General features: G+C 46.8%; 1 protein-coding gene across 17 annotated transcripts in view; it reads left to right on the plus strand.

The window, feature by feature from the left end:
* Positions 1 to 21,506, plus strand: part of ncor1 (nuclear receptor corepressor 1) — a 489,622-nt gene that overhangs the window by 427,485 nt on the left and 40,631 nt on the right. For all 17 annotated transcript variants that reach the window (XM_068010846.1, XM_068010851.1, XM_068010848.1 and 14 more), the window contains one exon: positions 18,909 to 18,962. In XM_068010846.1, coding sequence (XP_067866947.1) covers positions 18,909 to 18,962 — 54 coding nt within the window. The remainder of the gene's footprint in view (positions 1 to 18,908; positions 18,963 to 21,506) is intronic.

Below are 21,506 nucleotides of genomic sequence, written 5' to 3' on the forward strand. Positions count from 1 at the left end.
GGTCATCGCAAGAGTCCTTCTCAACCGGCTCCTCCCTGTGGCTGAAGAGCTCCCACCGGATCACAATGCGGATTCCGTCCATCAAAAGGCACAGTGGACATGATCTTCACAGCAAGACAACTCCAAGAAAAATGTAGGGAGCAGCAGCAAGCTTTATATATGGCTGCCTTTGTCCTCACAAAGGCTCTATCAACCGAGAGGGATTATGGAGCATCCTTCTCAAATTTGGCTGCCCGGAGAAATTCGTCACCATCCTTGGCTGCTGCACGACAACATGCAAGTTGTAATCCCTGCCAACGGATCTGTCACTGACCCAAGACAAGGGCAAAATGGGGTCGAGCAAGACGGTGTCATTGCACCAATGCTCTTTTCCATCTTCATCACCTCAACACTCCACCTCATCTCCGCGAAGCTCTCTGCCAGCATAAATCTACTCTACAGGACGAGCGGGAAGCTATTTAACCAACATCACTTCCGGTCCAGAACCAAGGTCACCCCAACCTCTGTCATCGAGCTGCAATACGCTGACGGCACTTGCGTATGCGCACACTCAGAGGCCGAACTTCAAACCTTCATCGAAGCATTCGCGGAGGCGTATGAAAGATGGACCTTAAACTAAACATCTGGAAGACAAATGTCCTCTACCAGCCTGCTCCTGCAGCACAACACTGCACCCCAACTATCAAGATCCACGGAGAACCACTGGACAATGTGGATCACCTCTCGTACCTTGGGAGCCTCCTGTCAGCAAAGGCAGATATCGATGATGAAACTCAGCATCGCCTCCAGTGTGCCAGTGCAGCCTTCGATCATCAGAGGAAAAGAGTGTTTTATGATAAAGACCTCAAATCTGACACCAGGCTCATGGTCTACAGGGCCGCAGTGTTACCTGCCCCCCTGTATGTGTCGGAAACATGGACACTATACAGCAGACATCTCAAAGCCCTGGAGAGATATCACCAGTGGTGCCTCCGCAAGATTTTTTTTTAAATTCATTCATGGGATGTGAGCGTCGCTGGCTAGGCCAGCATTTATTGCCCATCCCTAATTACCCTCGAGAAGGTGGTGGTGAGCTGCCTTCTTGAACCGCTGCAGTCCATGTGAGGTTGGTACACACACAGTGCTGTTAAGATGGGAGTTCCAGGATTCTGACCCAACAACAGTGAAGGAACGGCGATGTAGTTCCAAGTCAGGATGGTGTGTAACTTGGAGGGGAACTCGCAGGTGGTGGTGTTCCTATGCATTTGCTGCCCTTATCCTTCTACGTGGTAGAGGCCGAGGGTTTGGAAGGTGCTGTCTAAGGAGCCTTGGTGAGTTGCTGCAGTGCATCTTGTAGATGGTACACACTGCTGCCATTGTGCGTCAGTGGTGGATAGAGTGAATGTTTGTCGATGGGGTGCCAATCGAGCAGGCTGCTTTGTCCTGGATGGTGTCGAGTGTTGTTGGAGCTGCATCCATCCAGGCAAGTGGACAGTATTCCATCACAATCCTGACTTGTGCCTTGTCGATGGTGGACAGGCTTTGGGGAATCAGGATTCCCAGTCTCTGACCTGCTCTTGTAGCCACGGTATTTATATGGCTACTCCAGTTCAGTTTCTGGTCAATGGTAACCCCTAGGATGTTGATAGTGGGGGATTCAGCGATGGTAATGCCGTTGAATGTCAAGGGGAGATGGTTAGATTCTCTCTTGTTGAATATGGTCATTGCCTGGCACTTGTGTGGCACAAATGTTATTTGCCACTTATCAGCCCAAGCCTGGATATTGTCCAGGTCTTGCTGCATTTCCACACGGACTGCTTCAGTGTCTGAGGAGTGACGAATGGTGCTGAACATTGTGCAATCATCAGCGAACATCTCCACTTCTGACCTTGTGATTGAAGGAAGGTCATTGATGAAGCAACTGAAGATGGTTGGGCCTAGGACACGACTCTGAGGAACGCTTGCAGTGATGTTCTGGAGCTCAGATGATTGACCTCCAACAACCACTTTGCCCGAGGTATGACTCCAACCAGCGGAGTGTTTTCCCCCTGATTCCCATTGACTTGAGTTTTGGTAGGGCTCCTTGATGCCATACTCGATCAAATGTTGCCTTGATGTCAAGGGGCAGTCGATCTCACCTCACCTCTTGAGTTCAGCTCTTTTGTCCATGTTTGAACTAAGGCTGCAATGAGGTCAGGAGCAGAGTGGCCCTGGTGGAACCCAAACTGCCGTCAATGAGCAGGTTATTGCTAAGCAAGTGCTGCTTGATGGCACTGTCGTTGACACCTTCCATTACTTTACTGATGATTGAGAGTAGACTGATGGGGCAGTAATTGGCCGGGTTGGACTTGTCCTGCTTTTTGAGACTGCCCAAAATGGAGAAGAAGCATCTGCGAAGGTGCCAACCAGTTCGAGCAATGTTAACATGCCCAGACAGCGACCAAGTGCAAACAGCCGGAGCATTCAGAAATTCGAGCATTCCATCCATTTGCGTCATCAAACACTACCTGCCCCACCTGTGGCAGTGTGCGCAGATCCAGAATTGAACGATTCAGTCACCTAAGGACCCACAACTCCGGAGTGGAAGAAAGTGATCCTTGTTCCCAAGGGACTGCCTAAGAAGAAGAAGATATATGCTTTAACTTTTTTGGTTAACCACGGATGGTGGGTCCTCCCCTTGAAATTGTTCTCTCTCTTTGGAATGTATCTATTCTGTGTATTCTGAAATATTCCCTTAAATGTCTGCCATTGCATCTTAATTGACCTATCCCTTAATCTAATTTGCCAGTCCATTTTAGGTAGCTACATGTTTTCGAACATTACAGCGCAGTACAGGCCCTTCGGCCCTCGATGTTGCACCGACCTGTGAAACCATCTGACCTACACTATTCCATTTTCATCCATATGTCTATCCAATGACCACTTAAATGCCCTTAAAGTTGGCGAATCTACTACTGCTGCAGGCAGGGCGTTCCACGCCCTTACTACTCTCTGAGTAAAGAAACTACCTCTCACATCTGTCCTATATCTATCACCCCTCAACTTGAAGCTATGTCCCCTCGTGTTTGCCATCACCATCCGAGGAAAAAGACGCTCACTATCCACCCTATCTAACCCTCTGATTATCTTATATGTCTGTATTAAGTCACCTCTCCTCCTCCTTCTCTCCAACAAAAACAACCTCATGTCCCTCAGCCTTTCCTCGTAAGACCTTCCCTCCATACCAGGCAACATCCTAGTACATCCTAGTAAATCTCCTCTGCACCCTTTCCATAGCTTCCACATCCTTCCTATAATGCGGTGACCAGAACTGCACGCAATACTCCACGTGCGGTCTCACCAGAGTTTTGTACAGCTGCAGCATGACCTCGTGGCTCCAAAACTCGATCCCCCTACTAATAAAAGCTAACACACCATATGCCTTCTTAACAGCCCTATTAACCTGGGTAGCAACCTTCAGGGATTTATGCACCTGGACACCAAGATCTCTCTGTTCATCTACACTACCAAGAATCTTCCCATTAGCCCAGTACTCTGCATTCCTGTTACTCCTTCCAAAGTGAATCACCTCGCATTTTTCCGCATTAAACTCCATTTGCCATCTCTCAGCCCAGCTCCGCAGCCTATCTATGTCCCTCTGTACCCTACAACATCCTTCGGCACTATCCACAACTCCACCGACCTTAGTGTCATCTGCAAATTTACTAACCCACCCTTCTACACCCTCATCCAGGTCATTTATAAAAATGACAAACAGCAGTGGCCCCAAAACAGATCCTTGCGGTACACCACTAGTAACTAAACTCCAGGATGAACATTTGCCATCAACCACCACCCTCTGTCTTCTTTCAGCTAGCCAATTTCTGATCCAAAGCTCTAAATCACCTTCAACCCCATACTTCCGTATTTTCTGCAATAGCCTACCGTGGGGAACCTTATCAAACGCCTTACTGAAATCCATATACACCACATCCACGGCTTTACCCTCATTCACCTGTTTGGTCACCTTCTCGAAAAACTCAATAAGGTTTGTGAGGCACGACCTACCTTTCACAAAACCGTGCTGACTATCGCAAATGAACTTATTCTTTTCAAGATGATTATAAATCCTATCTCTTATAACCTTTTCCAACATTTTACCCACAACCGAAGTAAGGCTCACAGGTCTATAATTACCAGGGCTGTCTCTACTCCCCTTCTTGAACAAGGGGACAACATTTGCTATCCTCCAGTCTTCCGGCACTATTCCTTTCGACAATGACGACATAAAGATAAAGGACAAAGGCTCTGCAATCTCCTCCCTAGCTTCCCAGAGAATCCTAGGGTAAATCCCATCTGGCCCAGGGGACTTATCTATCTTCACACTTTCCAAAATTGATAACACCTCCTCCTTGTGAACCTCAATCCCATCTAGCCGAGTAGCCAGAATTTCAGTATTCTCCTCAACAACATTTTCTTTCTCTACTGTAAATACTGACGCAAAATATTCATTTAACACTTCCCCTATCTCCTCTGATTCCACACACAACTTCCCACTACTATCCTTGATTGGCCCTAATCTAACTCTAGTCATTCTTTTATTCCTGGTATACCTATAGAAAGCCTTAGGGTTTTCCCTGATCCTATCCGCCAATGACTTCTCGTGTCCTCTCCTTGCTCTTCTTAGCTCTCCCTTTAGATCCTTCCTGGCTAGCTTGTAACTCTCAAGTGCCCTAACTGAGCCTTCACGTCTCATCCTAACATAAGCCGCCTTCTTCCTCTTGACAAGCGCTTCAACTTCTTTAGTAAACCACGGCTCCCTCGCTCGACAACTTCCTCCCTGCCTGACAGGTACATACTTATCAAGGACACGCAGTAGCTGCTCCTTGAATAAGCTCCACATTTCGATTGTTCCCATCCCCTGCAGTTTCCTTCCCCATCCTACACATCCTAAATCTTGCCTAATCGCATCATAATTTCCTTTCCCCCAGCTATAATTCTTGCCCTGCGGTATATACCTGTCCCTGCCCATCGCTAAGGTAAACCTAACCGAATTGTGATCACTATCACCAAAGTGCTCACCAACTTCTAAATCTAACACCTGGCCGGGTTCATTTCCCAGTACCAAATCCAATGTGGCATCGCCCCTGGTTGGCCTGTCTACATACTGTGTCAGAAAACCCTCCTGCACACACTGGACAAAAACTGACCCATCTAAAGTACTCGAACTATAATATTTCCAGTCGATATTTGGAAAGTTAAAGTCCCCCATAACAACTACCCTGTTACTCTCGCCCCTGTCGAGAATCATCTTCGCTGTCCTTTCCTCTACATCTCTGGAACTATTTGGCGGTCTATAAAAGACTCCCAACAGGGTAACCTCTCCTCTCCTGTTTCTAACCTCGGCCCATACTACCTCAGTAGACGAGTCCTCAAACGTCCTTTCTGTCGCTGTAATACTCTCCTTGATTAACAATGCCACACCCCCCCCCTCTTTTACCATCTTCTCTGTTCTTACTGAAACATCTAAATCCCGGAACCTGCAACATCCATTCCTGCCCCTGCTCTACCCATGTCTCCGAAATGGCCACTACATCGAGATCCCAGGTACCAACCCATGCTGCAAGCTCACCCACCTTATTCTGGATGCTCCTGGCGTTGAAGTAGACACACTTTAAACCAGGTTCTTGCTTGCCAGTGCCCTCTTGCGTCCTTATAACCTTATCTCTGCCCTCACTACTCTCAACATCCTGCACACTGGCACTACAATTTAGGTTCCCATTCCCCTGCTGAATTAGTTTAAACCCCCCCCGAAGAGCACTAGCAAATCTCCCCCCCAGGATATTGGTACCCCTCTGGTTCAGGTGAAGACCATCCTGTTTGTAGAGGTCCCACCTACCCCAGAAAGAGCCCCAATTATCCAGGAAACCAAAACCCTCCCTCCTGCACCATCCCTGCAGCCACGTGTTCAACTCCTCTCTCTCCCTATTCCTTGCTTCGCTAGCACGTGGCACGGGCAACAACCCAGAGATAACAACTCTGTTTGTTCTTGCTCTAAGCTTCCACCCTAGCTCCCTGAATTTCTGTCTTAAATCCCCATCTCTCTTCTTACCTATGTCGTTGGTGCCTATGTGGACCATGACTTGGGGCTGCTCCCCCTCCCCCTTAAGGATCCCAAAAGCACGATCCGAGACATCACGAACCCTGGCACCTGGGAGGCAACATACCAACCGTGAGTCTCTCTCGTTCCCACAGAACCTCCTATCTGTTCCCCTAACTATGGAGTCCCCAATGACTTATGTTCTGCTCCTCTTCCCCCTTCCCTTCTGAGCAACAGGGACAGACTCTGTGCCAGATACCTGTACCCCATTGCTTACCCCTGGTAAGTCGTCTCCCCCAACAGTATCCAAAACGGTATACCTGTTGTTGAGGGAAACGGCCACAGGGGATCCCTGCACTGCCTGCTGGTTCCCTCTCCTTCCCCTGACGGTAACCCATCTACCTACTTCTTTTATCTGAGGTGTGACTACCTCCCCATAACTCCTCTCAATAACCTCCTCCGCCTCCCGAATGATCCGAAGTTCATCCAGCTCCAGCTCCAGTTCCCTAACGCGGTTCTCGAGGAGCTGGAGTTGGGTGCACTTCCCGCAGATGCAGTCAACAGGGACACTCTTGGCGACCCTTACCTCCCACATTCTCTGCTTTCAGGCCCTCATAATTGCCCTTATTTAAGTTTAAAATACTAGTCTTGGACACATTCTTCTCTCCTTGCAACAATGTAAAATTCAAACATATTATGATCACTGCTACCTAGGGGCATCTTCACTGTAAGGTCAACAGTTAATCCTGTCTCTTTGCACAACACCAGGTCTAGTATAATTTGCTCTCTGGTTGGCTACAGAATGTGCTGTTCTAAGAAACTATCTTAAAAACATTCTATGAACTCCGCGTCTAGGCTGCCTTTGCCCATCTGATTTTTCTAGTATGGATGTGGATGAAAATCCCCCATGGTTATCGCTGTACCTTTCTGAAAAGCTCCCATTATTTTTTCCTTTATACTCTGTCCTACCATGTGGTTACTGTTAGGGGGCCTGTACACCACTCCCACGAGTGACTTCTTGCCTTTATCATTTCTCATCTCTACCCAAATCGCTTCTACATCCTGATTGAATGAACTTAGGTCATCTCTCTTTGATGTGCTAATACCATCATTAATTCATTCCTGAGTCACTAAAAGCTAGCATGCAGGTGCAGCAAAGCAGTTAGGAAGGCAAATGGTATGTTGGTCTTCTTCGCAAGGAGTTTTGAGTACAGGAGTAAAGAAGTCTTGCTACAATTGTGTTGAGCAGGGTGGTCTGACATACGGGCCAGGATCCAGCCCGCGGGTGTAAACTGTACCGGGGCTGTTCCTCATCCTCCCGAAGGCTGGCGATAAGAAATTTCCCTTTGTCATCTTCTTGCGGAGCAGCCTTTTTACAAACATCGCGCTGAGTTTCACAGCTCAGCTGCTAGGAATGCGCTTCCCAACTTGGACAGATTCAGGGTTTCCCAACTTTTTTTTAAAAGCCCACCGGAAAACCCCGAATCTGTCCGATGTTGGGAAGCGCGTTCCTGTTTCAGCAGCTGAGCTGTGAAACTCAGCGCGATGTTTTTAAACAAACTGAGTGAAGACAAAGCTGCTGTGCTGAGTGCTCCCGCTCAGTGCAACTGTCGGAAAGAGGGAGTGGGGGCTGTGGGGCGTTAGCGAGAGAGAGGGTGAAACAGAGAGAAGGGGGGGGAGGGGAGAGAGAAGGGGGGGGAGGGGGAGAGAGAAGGGGGGGGAGGGGGAGAGAGAAGGGGGGGAGGGGGAGAGAGAAGGGGGGGAGGGGGAGAGAGAAGGGGGGGAGGGGGAGGAGAGAAGGGGGGGAGGGGGAGGAGAGAAGGGGGGGAGGGGGAGGAGAGAAGGGGGGAGGGGGAGGAGAGAAGGGGGGGAGGGGGAGAGAGAAGGGGGGGAGGGGGAGGAGAGAAGGGGGGGAGGGGGAGGAGAGAAGGGGGGGAGGGGGAGGAGAGAAGGGGGGAGGGGGAGGAGAGAAGGGGGGGAGGGGGAGGAGAGAAGGGGGGGAGGGGGAGGAGAGAAGGGGGGGAGGGGGAGGAGAGAAGGGGGGGAGGGGGAGGAGAGAAGGGGGGGGAGGGGGAGGAGAGAAGGGGGGGAGGGGGAGGAGAGAGGGGGGGAGGAGAGAGCGAGAGAGAGGGGGGGAGGAGAGAGCGAGAGAGAGGGGGGGAGGAGAGAGCGAGAGGGAGGGGGGGAGGAGAGAGCGAGAGGGAGGGGGGGAGGAGAGAGCGAGAGGGAGGGGGGGAGGAGAGAGCGAGAGGCAGGGGGGGAGGAGAGAGCGAGAGGGAGGGGGGGAGGAGAGAGCGAGAGGGAGGGGGGGAGGAGAGAGCGAGAGGGAGGGGGAGGAGAGAGCGAGAGGGAGGGGGAGGAGAGAGCGAGAGGGAGGGGGAGGAGAGAGCGAGAGGGAGGGGGAGGAGAGAGCGAGAGGGAGGGGGAGGGGAGAGCGAGAGGGAGGGGGAGGGAGGAGAGAGGGAGAGAGAGAGGGGGGAGGAGAGAGAGAGAGAGAGAGGGGGGAGGAGAGGGGGGGGAGGGAGGAGAGGGGGGGGGGGAGGGAGGAGAGGGGGAGGGGAGAGGGGGGGGAGGGGAGGGGGGAGGGGAGAGGGGGGGGAGGGGAGAGGGGGGGGAGAGGGAGGGGAGGGAGGGGGAGGGGAGCGAGGGAGAGAGAGAGAGAGGGAGGGGGAGGGGAGCGAGGGAGGGGGAGGGGAGCGAGCGAGAGGGGGGGGAGGGGAAGAGGGAGAGGACGGGGAGGGGGAGAGGGAGAGGATGGGGGAGAGGGAGAGGACGAGGAGGACAGAGAGAGAGAGGGGGGAGGATGGAGAGAGAGGAGGAGGACGGGGGGAGGGCAGTGAGGGAGGGAGTGTGGGGAGGACAGTGAGTGTGGGGGGGATAGAGAAAGAGGGAGGAGGAGGACAGAGAGAGAGGGTGGGCAGACACAGAGAGTGGGGGCAAAACAGTGAGAGGTTGAGGGCGGGATAGGTGGGGGAGACGGGAACACAGGGAGAGAGAGAGAGAGATCAGGATCACTCCTGACTGATGGATATCTATCCAGAATACTCTGCATCTCTCCATCAAGTGTGCGGGCAGAAATTGACAGCTGGTGCAAGCAAAATCAATGCCAGGTATGTCACTAAATCAGTTTTCAATGTAGTGATCAGAACGTAAGTCAATAAATTTATCTTCTCATTAAAGCTTCTGCACAAAAATGCACATTTGTTGATGTTTTTTATTGGTAAGATAAATTTTTAATGCCTTTTTCTTTCGAAATTTGTGCACCAGCCCCTTGGGCTGAGCAAAAATCATAACGGGGCCTCCTGCCCTGAAATGGTTATACAACCCTGGTATAGTGCCTTGCTGAGATTGAACCTGGGTCATTGTGTACAGTTTTGATCTCTTCATCTGAGGAAGGATACACTTTCCATCGAGGGACTGTAACAGAGGTTCACCAGACTAATCCCTGGGATGGCGGGATTATCTTATGAGGAGAGATTGAGGCAACTGGGCCTGTATTCTCTAGAGTTTTGAAGAATGAGAGGTGATCTTATTGAAACTTAGAAAATTTTTACAGGGCATGACAGAGTGGATGTAGATAGGATGTTTCCTCTGGCTGATGAGTCTGGATCTAGGGGACATAGTCTCAGAATAAGGGGAAGGCCATTTAAGAGTGAGATGAGGAGGAATTTCTTCACTCAGAAGGTGGTGAATCTTTGAAATTCTCCAGCCCAGAGGGCTATGGAAGTTCAATCATTGAGCATGTTCAAGAGAGAAATCGATAAATATCTGGATACCAATGACATCAAGGGATATGGGGATAGTGGCTTTGAGATGTATGATCGGCCATGATCTGTTTGAATGGCGGAGCAGGCTCAACGGGCTGAATGGCCTACTCCTGCTCTTATATTCCTATGTACCTATAGGCGTGGCTGAATAGCAGTGATAATTATATAGGGGCTTGACTGAGAGATTGACAAAAGGCATTTCATCTTGTTTATCAATCTTGGACCTTGAGTATCTGCACACAATACCAACAAGTGCTGACTTCTATAACAGATTAGAGTTTGGCTGAGTAAATTAGGCCTATATTCTGTGTAGTTGTGAAGAATGAGAGGCGATTCTGACAGGACTAGATAGGGTAGACACTGAGAGATTGTTTCCACTGGTCGAGGAATCTAAAACACGGGGCCACAGTCTCATGATAAGGGGCTGATAATTTAGGACTGAGGTGAGAAGAAATTACTTCACTCAAAGGGTTGTGAATCTTTGGAATTCTCTACCCCAGAAGGTTGTGGATGTTCCATCGTTAAATATTTTTAAGGTTGGGATGGACAGATGTTTGGTCTTTCAGGGAATCGAGGCATAGGGCGAGCGAACAGAAAAGTGGAGTTGAAGCCCAAGATCAGCCATGATCGTATTGAATGGCAGAGCAGGCTTGATGGGCTGTATGGTCCACTTCTGCTCCTATTTCATGTGTTCTTGTGAGTAAAAGAAGTCAGTTCTATTCTCATCCTGAAATAAAAACAAAAAACTGCTGCAAATAGGCAGCATTTGTGGAGAGAGAAGCAGAATTAACATTTCAGGTCTGTGACCTTTCATCAGAACTGGCAAAGGTTAGAAAAGAACTAGGTTTTAAGCAAGTGAAGGGGAGTGGGGTGGGGGAGAGAACAAAGGGGAAAGTGTTTGATGGGGCAGAGGGCAGGAGAGATTAAATAACAAAGCTGCCCTGGGACAAAGGCAAAGAGTGTGTTAATGCTTGTGGTGAAAGACAAAGCATTAGTCCAGAGAATGTTAACAATGGAATAATGAGCAGCTCTGACTACATGAAATAAAAGCAAAATACTGCGGATGCTGGAAATCTGAAACAAAAACAAGAAATGCTGGATTCACTCAGCAAGTCTGGCAGCATCTGTGGAAAGAGAAGCAGAGTTAACGTTTCGGGTCAGTGACCCTTCTTCGGAACTGACAAATATTAGAAAAGTCACAGATTATAAACAAGTGAGGTGGGGGTGGGGCAAGAGATAACAAAGGAGAAGGTGCAGATTGGACCAGGCCACATAGCTGACAATAAAGGTCGCGGAGCAAAGGCAAACAATATGTTAATGGTGTGTTGAAAGACAAAGCATTAGTACAGATTAGGTGTGAATATACTGAATATTGTACAGCAGCAAGTGCAAACCTGAAGAAAAACAACCTGAAAAAAACAGTGGGTAAGCAAACTGAACAAACTAAGATGAAATGAAATAAATGCAAAAAAAGATTGTAAAAAATGTAAAAAGGAATGTTAAAAAAAAAAGGAAGAAAAAATAACTAAAAATGAAAGTAAAGTGGGGGGCTGTCATGCTCTGAAATTATCCCAGGCCCCAAACACTCCTTTCAGGTGAAGCAGCGATTTACTTGTACTTCTTTCAATGTAGTATACTGTATTCGCTGCTCACAATGTGGTCTCCTCTACATTGGGGAGACCAAGCGCAGACTGGGTGACCGCTTTGCGGAACATCTCCGCTCAGTCCGCAAGTAGGACCCTGAGCTTCCGGTTGCTTGCCATTTCAACACTCCCCCCTGCTCTCATGCTCACATCTCTGTCCTGGGATTGCTGCAGTGTTCCAGTGAACATCAACGCAAGCTTGAGGAACAGCATCTCATCTACCGATTAGGCACACTACAGCCTGCCGGACTGAACATTGAGTTCAATAATTTCAGAGCATGACAGCCCCCCACTTTACTTTCATTTTTAATCATTTTTAGTTATTTTTTCTTCCTTTTTTTTTACATTCCTTTTTACATTTTTTACAATCTTTTTTTGCATTTATTTCATTTCATCTTAGTTTGTTCAGTTTGCTTACCCACTGTTTTTTTCAGGTTGTTTTTCTTCAGGTTTGCACTTGCTGATGTACAATATTCAGTATATTCACACCTAATCTGTACTAATGCTTTGTCTTTCAACACACCATTAACATATTGTTTGCCTTTGCTCCGTGACCTTTTGGTCAGCTATGTGGCCTGGTCCAATCTGCACCTTCTCCTTTGTTATCTCTTGCCCCACCCCCACCTCACTTGTTTATAATCTGTGACTTTTCTAATATTTGTCAGTTCCGAAGAAGGGTCACTGACCCAAAACGTTAACTCTGCTTCTCTTTCCACAGATGCTGACTACATGAAAAGCAGGCACATGAACAAACAAAAAACAGTACAGCACAGGAACAGGCCATTCGGCCCTCAAAGCCTGCGCCGATCTTGATGCCTGCCTAAACTAAAACCTTCTGCACTTCCGGGATCCGTATCCCTCTATTCCCATCCTATTCATGTATTTATCAAGATGCCTCTTAAACGTCTCTATGGTACCTGCTTCCACCACCTCCCCCGGCAACAAGTTCCAGGCACTCTCCACCCTCTGTGTAAAGAACTTGCCTCGCACATCCCCTCTAAACTTTGCCCCTCTCACCTTAAACCTATGTCCCCTAGTAACTGACTCTTCCATCCTGGGAAAAAGCTTCTGACTATCCACTCTGTCCATGCCGCTCATAACTTTGTAAACCTCTATCATGTCGCCCCTCCACCTCCGTCGTTCCAGTGAAAACAATTCGAGTTTATCCAACCTCTCCTCATAGCTAATGCCCTCCAGACCAGGCAACATCCTGGTAAACCTCCTCTGTGCCCTCTCCAAAGCCTCCACGTCCTTCTGGTAGTGTGGCGACCAGAATTGCACGCAATATTCTAAGTGTGGCCTAACTAAAGTTCTGTACAGCTGCAACATGACTTGCCAATTTTTATACTCTATGCCCCGACCGATGAATGCAAGCATGCCATATGCCTTCTTGACTACCTTATCCACCTGCGTTGCCACTTTCAGTGACCTGTGGACCTGTATGCTCAGATCTCTCTGCCTGTCAATATTCCTAAGGGTTCTGCCATTGACTGTATACCTCCCACCTGCATTAGACCTTCCAAAATGCATTACCTCACATTTGTCCGGATTAAACTCCATCTGCCATTTCTCCGGCCAAGTTTCCAACTGATCTATATCCTGCTGTATCCTCTGACAATCCTCATCATTATCCGCAACTCCACCAACCTTTGTGTCGTTTGCAAACTTACTAATCAGACCAGCTACATTTTCCTCCAAATCATTTATATATACTACAAACAGCAAAGGTCCCAGCACTGATCCCTGTGGAACACCACTAGTCACATCCCTCCATTCAGAAAAACACCCATCCACTGATACCCTCTGTCTTCTGTGACTGAGCCAGTTCTGTATCCATCTTGCCAGCTCACCTCTGATCCCGTGTGGCTTCACCTTTTGCACCACTCTGCCATGCGGGACCTTGTCAAAGGCTTTACTAAAGTCCATATAGACAACATCCACCGCCCTTCCCTCATCAATCATCTTCGTCACTTCCTCAAAAAACTCAATCAAATTAGTAAGACACGACCTCCCCTTCACAAAACCATGCTGTCTCTCGCTAATAAGTTCGTTTGTTTCCAAATGGGAGTAAATCCTGTCCCATAGAATCCTCTCTAATAGTTTCCCTGCCACTGACATAAGGCTCACCGGCCTAGAATTTCCTGGATTATCCTTGCCACCCTTCTTAAACAAAGGAACAACATTGGCTATTCTCCAGTCCTCTGGGACCTCACCTGTAGCCAATGAGGATGCAAAGATTTCTGTCAAGGCCCCAACAATTTCTTCCCTTGCCTCCCTCAGTATTCTAGGGTAGATCCCATCAGGCCCTGGGGACTTATCTACCTTAATGCTTTGCAAGACACCCAACACCACCTCCTTTTTGATAATGACATGACTGAGACTATCTGCACTCCCTTCCCTAGGCTCATCATCCACCAAGTCCTTCTCCTTGGTGAATACGGATGCAAAGTACTCATTTAGCACCTCGCCTATTTCCTCTGGCTCCACACATAGATTCCCATCTCTGTCCTTGAGTGGGCCAACCCTTTCCCTTGTTACCCTCTTGCTCTTTATATATGTATAAAAAGCCTTGGGATTTTCCTTAATCCTGTTTGCCAATGACTTTTCATGACCCCTTTTAGCCCTCGTGAGTCCTTGCTTAAGTTCCTTCCTACTGTCTTTATATTCCTCAAGTGCTTCATCTGTTCCTCGCCTTCCAGCCCTTACAAATGCTTCCTTTTTCTTTTTGACTCGGCTCACAATATCCCGTGTTATCCAAGCTTCCCGAAACTTGCCAAACTTGTCTTTCTTCCTCACAGGAACATGCTGGTCCTGGATTCTAATCAGCTGACGTTTGAAAGACTCCCACATGTCAGATGTTGATTTACCCTCAAACAGCCGCCCCCAATCTAAATTCTTCAGTTCCTGCCTAATATTGTTATAATTAGCCTTCCCCCAATTTAGCACCTTCACCCGAGGACTACTCTTATCCTTATCCACAAGTACCTTAAAACTTATGGAATTATGGTCACTGCTCCCAAATTGCTTCCCCACTGAAACTTCGACCACCTGGCCAGGCTCATTCCCCAATACCAGGTCCAGAATGGCCCCATCCCTAGTTGGACTATCTACATACTGTTTCAAGAAGCCCTCCTGGATGCTCCTCACAAATTCTTCCCCATCCAAGCCCCAAGCACTAAGTGAGTCCCAGTCAATATTGGGGAAGTTAAAATCACCCACCACTACAACCCTGTTACCTTTACATCTTTCCAAAATCTGTCTACCTATCTGCTCCTCTACCTCCCACTGGCTGTTGGGAGGCCTGGTGTAGTAAACCCCCAACATCGTGACTGCACCCTTCCTATTCCTGAGCTCCACCCATTTTGTCTCACTGCATGATCCCTCTGAGGTGTCCTCCCGCAGTACAGCTGTGATATTCTCCTTAACCAGTAATGCAACTCCCCCACCCCTTTTACATCCCCCTCTATCCCGCCTGAAGCTTCTAAAGCCTGGAACATTTAGCTGCCAATCCTGCCCTTCCCTCAACCAAGTCTCTGAAATAGCAACATCATATTTCCAAGTACTAATCCAAGCTCTAAGTTCATCTGTCTTACCTGTTATACTTCTCGCATTGAAACAATGGTTAAAAAATAAAATATTAAAAAAAGGCCAGTCATGCTCTGAAGTTATCGAACTCAATGTTCAGTCCACAACGCTGTAGAGTGCCTAATCAAAAGATCAGGTGGTGTTCCTCGAGCTTGCGTTGATGTTCACTGGAACACTGGAGCAGGCCAAAGACAAGAAATGTTGGCATGAGAGCAGGGGAGAGTGTTGTAATGGCAAGCAAACGGAAGCTTGGGGTCATGCTTTTGGACTGAGTGGAGGTGTTCCGCAAAACGGTCACCCAATCTGTGTCTGGTCTCCCCAGTGTGGAGGAGACCACACTGTGAGCAGCGAATACAGTATACTAAATTGAAAGAAGTACAAGTAAATCGCTGCTTCACCTGAAAGGAGTGTTTGGGGCCTGGGATAGTGGAGAGAGGAGGTAAATGGGCAGGTATTACACCTCCTGCGATTGCGTGGGAAGGGGACGAGGTATCGGCGATAATGGAGAAGTGGACCAGGGTGTCGCGGAGGGAATTATCCTTTCGGAATTCTAATCCTGTTTGTTCCAGGGGATTTGCTCTGTCTGGTTATTATTGTGCTTGTATAAAAGGATTAAAATGGTGGGAGGGAAATGGATAAAGTGTGGAGATAATAAGTGCTACTAAACTGCAGAGACGATTTGACCTCAAACTTAGCTGAATTGCAGCAAATGTTTGAAAGGATTTACTTCCAGTGTGTGAAGCATGTAATGGAGGAGCTTCCCAGTGTTTGGGGGAGCTACCAAGTTAGCTGATACAATTTAGGAAGAACTTACATTGTTGCATCACCCTTCATGTTCATCGGCCATCCCAAAGAGCTTCACAGCCAATGAGTTACTTTTGAAGTGTAGTCACTGTTATTATGTAAACTTAAACAGCCACCAATTTGTACACAACAAAATCCCACTTGTGAGTTCTGTAGTATAGTGGTTATAAAAACAGAAAGTGTTTGAAATACTCAGCAGGTCTGGCAGCATGTGTGGAGAGACACACAGAGTTAACGTTTCAGGTCAGTGACCTTTCATCATAGTGGTTATGTTACTGTACAAATAATCCAGAGACATGAGTTCAAATCCCACCACAGCAACTGGGTAATTAGAATTCAATTAATTAAATAAATCTGGATAAAAAAAGCTATCATCTGTAATGATGACCATGTAACAACTGGATGGTTGTTCAAACCCATTTGGTTCACTAATATTCTTCAGGGAAGGAAAGCTGCCACCCTTACCCAGTCTGGTTTATATCACTCCAGACCCACAGTAATGTGGTTGATTCTTAACTGCCCTCTGAAATGACCTAGCAATCCACTCAGTTATCTTCAAAAAGGCAGATCACCACCACTCATCCGAGCAATTAGGGATGGTGAATAAATGCTGGCCTTGTCAGGGACACCCATATACCTGAAATAAATGACCAGATAATTAGTTTTCTTAATGTTAATTGAGCAATAAATACACTAGAATGCCAGTTGGACTTCCGTGTGTCTCTCCTACTGCTGAAAGGTGCGTTTGTGGACACTGGGAATGATCAGGACTCCACAAGTGAATAGGCTGCCAATGGTCACTCTCTGATACTGGAGTAAGGTATCAGAGGGCATGTAACTTCAGTGAATAATTATACAAGAGCCTACTTTTTAATTCCTTGCCATGACCTGCACTGGCTGGGAATTTCCACAGACACCGTTTGTGTGCACGCTACTGCAGATCCTTACAGATTCTAATTAGGCACATAGAACCAGAGAAAAAGTATAGGAAAGAAGGAGCTCATTCAGCCCAGCATGTCTGCTCCAGCAGAATAAACTAGCCGCCCAAATTAATCCCACCTTCCAGCACCTGGTCCATAGCCTTGCCGGTTACAGCACCTCAGGTACATGTCCAGGTACCTTTGAAAAGAATTGAGGGTTTCTGCCTCCACCACCGTTCCAGGCAGTGAATTCCAGACATCCACCACCCTCTGGGTGAAAAAGTTTTCCCTCATGTCCCCTCTAATCCTTCTACCAAACACCTTAAATCTGTGCCCCCTGGTAACTGACCTCCCCGCCAGGGGAAACAGATTCTTTCTGTCCACTCTATCTAGGCCCCTCATAATTTTGTGCACCTCAATCAAGTCACCTCCCAGCCTCCTCAGCTCCAGGGAAAACAACCCTAACCTCTCCAATCTTTCCTCATCGCTGCAACCTTCAAGCCCTAGCGACAGTATAGTAAATCTCCTCTGTACACTCTCCATAGCAATTATGTCCTTCCTGTAATGTGGTGACCAGAACTGTATGCAATACTCCAGCTGTGGCCTAACCAACACTCTATACAGTTCCAGCATCACATCCCTGCTTTTGTATTCTATACCTCGGTCAATAAAGGAAAGCATTCCATATGCCTTCTTCACCACTCTTTCCACCTGTCCTGCCACCTTCAGGGACCTGTGAACATGCATTCCAAGGTCTCTCCCTTCTTCTACCCCTCTCAATATCCTCCTGTTTAATATATATTCCCTCACTTTATTTGCCCTCCCCAAATGCAATACTTCACACTTCTCTGGATTGAATTCCATTTGCCACTTTTCGGCCCACTCAATCAAACCATTGATATAATTCTGGAGTCAACTGCTTTCCTCCTCACTATTAACTACACTGCCACTTTTTGTGTCATAAGCAAATTTCCCAATCATGCCTCCGGCCTTTAAGTCCAAATCATTAATATATACAACAAACAGCAAAGGACCCAACACTGAACCCTGTGGAACACCACTGAAAACCACTTCCCATTCACAAAAACATCCATCAACTACTACCCTTTGTTTCTTGTCACTGAGCCAATTCTGTATCCAACCTGCCACCTTTACCTGTATCCCATGGGCTTTCATTTTACTGACCAGTCTGCCATGCAGGACCTTGTCAAATGCCTTACTAAAATCCATGTAGACCACATCCACTGCACTACCCTCATCAATCCTCCTTGTCACTTCCTCAAAAAAAACAAATCAAGTTAGTAAGACATAATCTTCCCTTAACAAATCCATGCTGCCTATCCCTGATTAATCCGTGCCTTTCTAAGTGGCAAATTATCCTGTCTGTCAGAATAGATTCTAACAATTTACCCACCGAGGTCAGACCGACTGGCCTATAATTACCTGGCTTATCCCTTGCACCCTTTTTAAACAATGGTACAATGTTCGCAGACCTCTAATCACTTGGTATCTCACTTGTTTAAGGGGTCACAAAGCTTTCAAGTGCTATTCTGGCAAAAGCTTGCATACACCGTGTAATTGTGAGCAGTGCTTTAGTACCTTGTCCCCTCTAAGAACAAATAACGCATTTAAACTTGTCTTTGAAAAGTAACAGTGCAGCATCTGTTCAAGTGTCTGCTCGCTCAGCAATGTTGAACAGAAAGAGGCCATTCAGCCCCTCATGCTCAAAGCAAAATATAATAAGTGCTGGAAATCTGAAATAAAAATAGAAAGTGCTGAAAGTACTCAGCAGGTCTGGCAACATCTGTGGAGAGAGAAATAAAATTAACGTTTCAGGTCAAGGACATTTCCTCAGAACTGGAAAAAGTTAGAGATGAAACAGGTTTTAAGAAAGTACAGAGGCAGGGATAGGGAAGAACAAAAAGGAAGGTCTGTGATGGGGTGGAAGATGAGAGAGATTAAATGACAAAAGGGATATGCTGGCACAAGTCAAAAGGAGATCGTGGGCAAGGCGGGGCATAATCAGCGGGTATATCATTTCAGAATAAACCTTAGCTCCTGGGCTGTGGGTGTTTAGCTATTCAGTTAGGCTGTGTGGCCATGCACTAACAAGTTCTCTTTTTACTTCCAGCTAATGCTCAGCCTGGAACAGAGATATTTAACTTGCCCGCAGTCACATCATCAGGTAAGACTTGCTTGAACTGAAGAAATAGGAGCAGGATTCGGCCCTTTAAGCCTGCTGCACCATTCGTTAAGATTATGGCTGATCTTCCTCAACTCCACCTTCCTGCACTATCCCCATATCCCATGATTCCCTTAGTATCTACAAATCTATCAATTTCTGTCTTGAATATACTTAACTGAGATCCACAATCCTCTGGGATAGAGAATTCCAAAGATTCACAGCCCGCTGAGTTAAGAAATTTTTCATCTCAATCCTAAATGACTGAACCCTTATCCTGAGACACTGACCCCGTGTTCTAAACTCCCCAGCCAAGGGCAACATCCTCCCAATATCTACCCTGTCAAGCCCCTTAAGAATTTTATATGTTTCAATGAGATCACCTCTCATTCTTCTGAATTCTAGGGAATATAGGGAGATGGTGGCATAATGGTAATGTCACTGAACTAGTAATCTAGAGGCCTAGGCTAATGCCCTGGAGAGACGGGTTCAAATTCCACCATGGAAGCTGGTGGAATTTAAATTCAATTAATTAATATATTCAGTTTAATAAAAATCTGGAATTGAAAGCTAGTCTCTGTAATGGTGCCATGAAACTATCACCAATTGTCAGAAAAACCCATCTAGTTCACTAATGTCCTTTAGGGAAGGAAATCTGTCGTCCTTACCCAGTCTGGCCTACATGCGATTCCAAATCCACAACAATGTGGTTGACTCTTAGCTGCACTCTAAAATGGTCCAGCAAGCCACTCAGTTGTCAAGGGCAATTAGGATTGGGCAGCAAATGCTGGCCTTACCAGTGATGCCCACATCCCATGAAAGAATATTTATTAAAAAAAAGTGTACTCAATCTCTCCTCATAGGACAATCCTCTCATTCCAGGAATCAATCTAGTGAACCTTAATTGTACTTTCCTCTAAGGCACATATCCTTCCTTAGATAAGGAGACCAAAACTGTACAGGTATGGCCTAACCAAGGGCCTATATAATTTTACTAAGACTTCTTTGCTCTTTTACTCCAATCCCTTTGCAATATAGGCCAACACATCATTTCCTTCCATAACTGCTTGCTGTACTTCACAGAATTGTCACAGTGCAGGAGGAGGCCATACTGGCTCTCTGAAAGAGCAACTCCCTCAGCTCCATTCCCCTGCCTTCTCCATTAACCCTGCGTATTCTTCCTTTTCATATAACTGTCTAATTCCCTTTTGAATGCTTCAATTGAATCTGCCTCCACCACGTTCTCAAGCAGCGCATTCCAGACCTTAACCACTCACTGCGTGAAAAAGTTTTTCCTCGTTATTTTTGCTTCTCTTACCAAGTACTTTAAATCTGTGTCCTCTCGTTCTCGCTCCTTTCCACGAGTGGGAACAGTTTGTCTCTATCTATTCTGTCCAGACCCTTCATGATTTTGAATACCTCTATCAAATCACCTCAGCCTTCTCTTCTCCAAGGAAAACAATCCTAACTTCTCCAATCTATCTTCATAACTGAAATTCCTCATCCCTGGAACTATTCTCGTGAATCTTTTCTGTACTCTCTCCAATGCCCTCATGTCTTTTCTAAAGTGCGGCGCCCGGAACAGGACACAATTCTCCAGCTGAGGCTGAACTAGTGTCTTATACAAGTTCAACATAACTTTCTTGCTCTTGTACCCAGGATACTGTATGCTTTATTACCCGCTCTGTCGACCTGTCCTGCCACCTTCAATGACTTATGCACAAATACATCTAGGTTCCTCTGCTCCTGCACCCTCTTTAGAATTGTACCCTTTATTCTATATTGTCTCTCCATGTTCTTCCTACCAAAATGAATCACTTCACATTTATCTGCATTGAACCTCATCTGCCACCTGTCTGCCCATTCCACCAACTTGTCTATGTGCTTTTGAAGTTCAACACTGTCCTCCTCACAGTTCACAATGCTTCCAAGTTTCGTATCATCTGAAAACTTTGAAATTGTGCCCTGTACACTAAAGTCTAGCTCATTAATATATGTCAGGAAAAGCAAGGGTCCCAACACTGATCCCTGGGGAACTCCACTACAAACCTTTCTCCAGCCCGAAATACATCCATTAACCGCTACTCTTTGTTTCCTGTCACTCAGTCAATTTCGTATCCATGTTGCTACCATCCCTTTTATTCCATTAGCTACAAGTTTGCTCACAAATCTGTTGTGTGGCACTGTATCAAACGCCTTTTGAAAGTCCATGTACACCACATCAACAGCATTGCCCTCATTAACCCTCACTGTTACCTCCTCAAACATACCTGTATGCTAACTTCCTATAATTAGTGTACAAGGACACCCAGGGCCCTGTGAATATTTCCCAGAATAAAACAGTTCCCTGTCTCCCCAATTAAAAAATATATTCTGCTTTTCTATTTTTCCTACCAAAATGGATAACTTCTTATTTCTCCACATTATGTTCCATCTGCCACCTTCTTGCCCACTCGCTCAATCTGTCTTTTTTCTCTCTGCAGCCTCTTGGTGTCTTCCTCACATCTTACTTTCCCACCTAGTTTTGTATCATCAGCAAACTTGGAT

Source organism: Heterodontus francisci, chromosome 30 (assembly GCF_036365525.1).
Source record: "Heterodontus francisci isolate sHetFra1 chromosome 30, sHetFra1.hap1, whole genome shotgun sequence".
NCBI lineage: Eukaryota > Metazoa > Chordata > Chondrichthyes > Heterodontiformes > Heterodontidae > Heterodontus > Heterodontus francisci.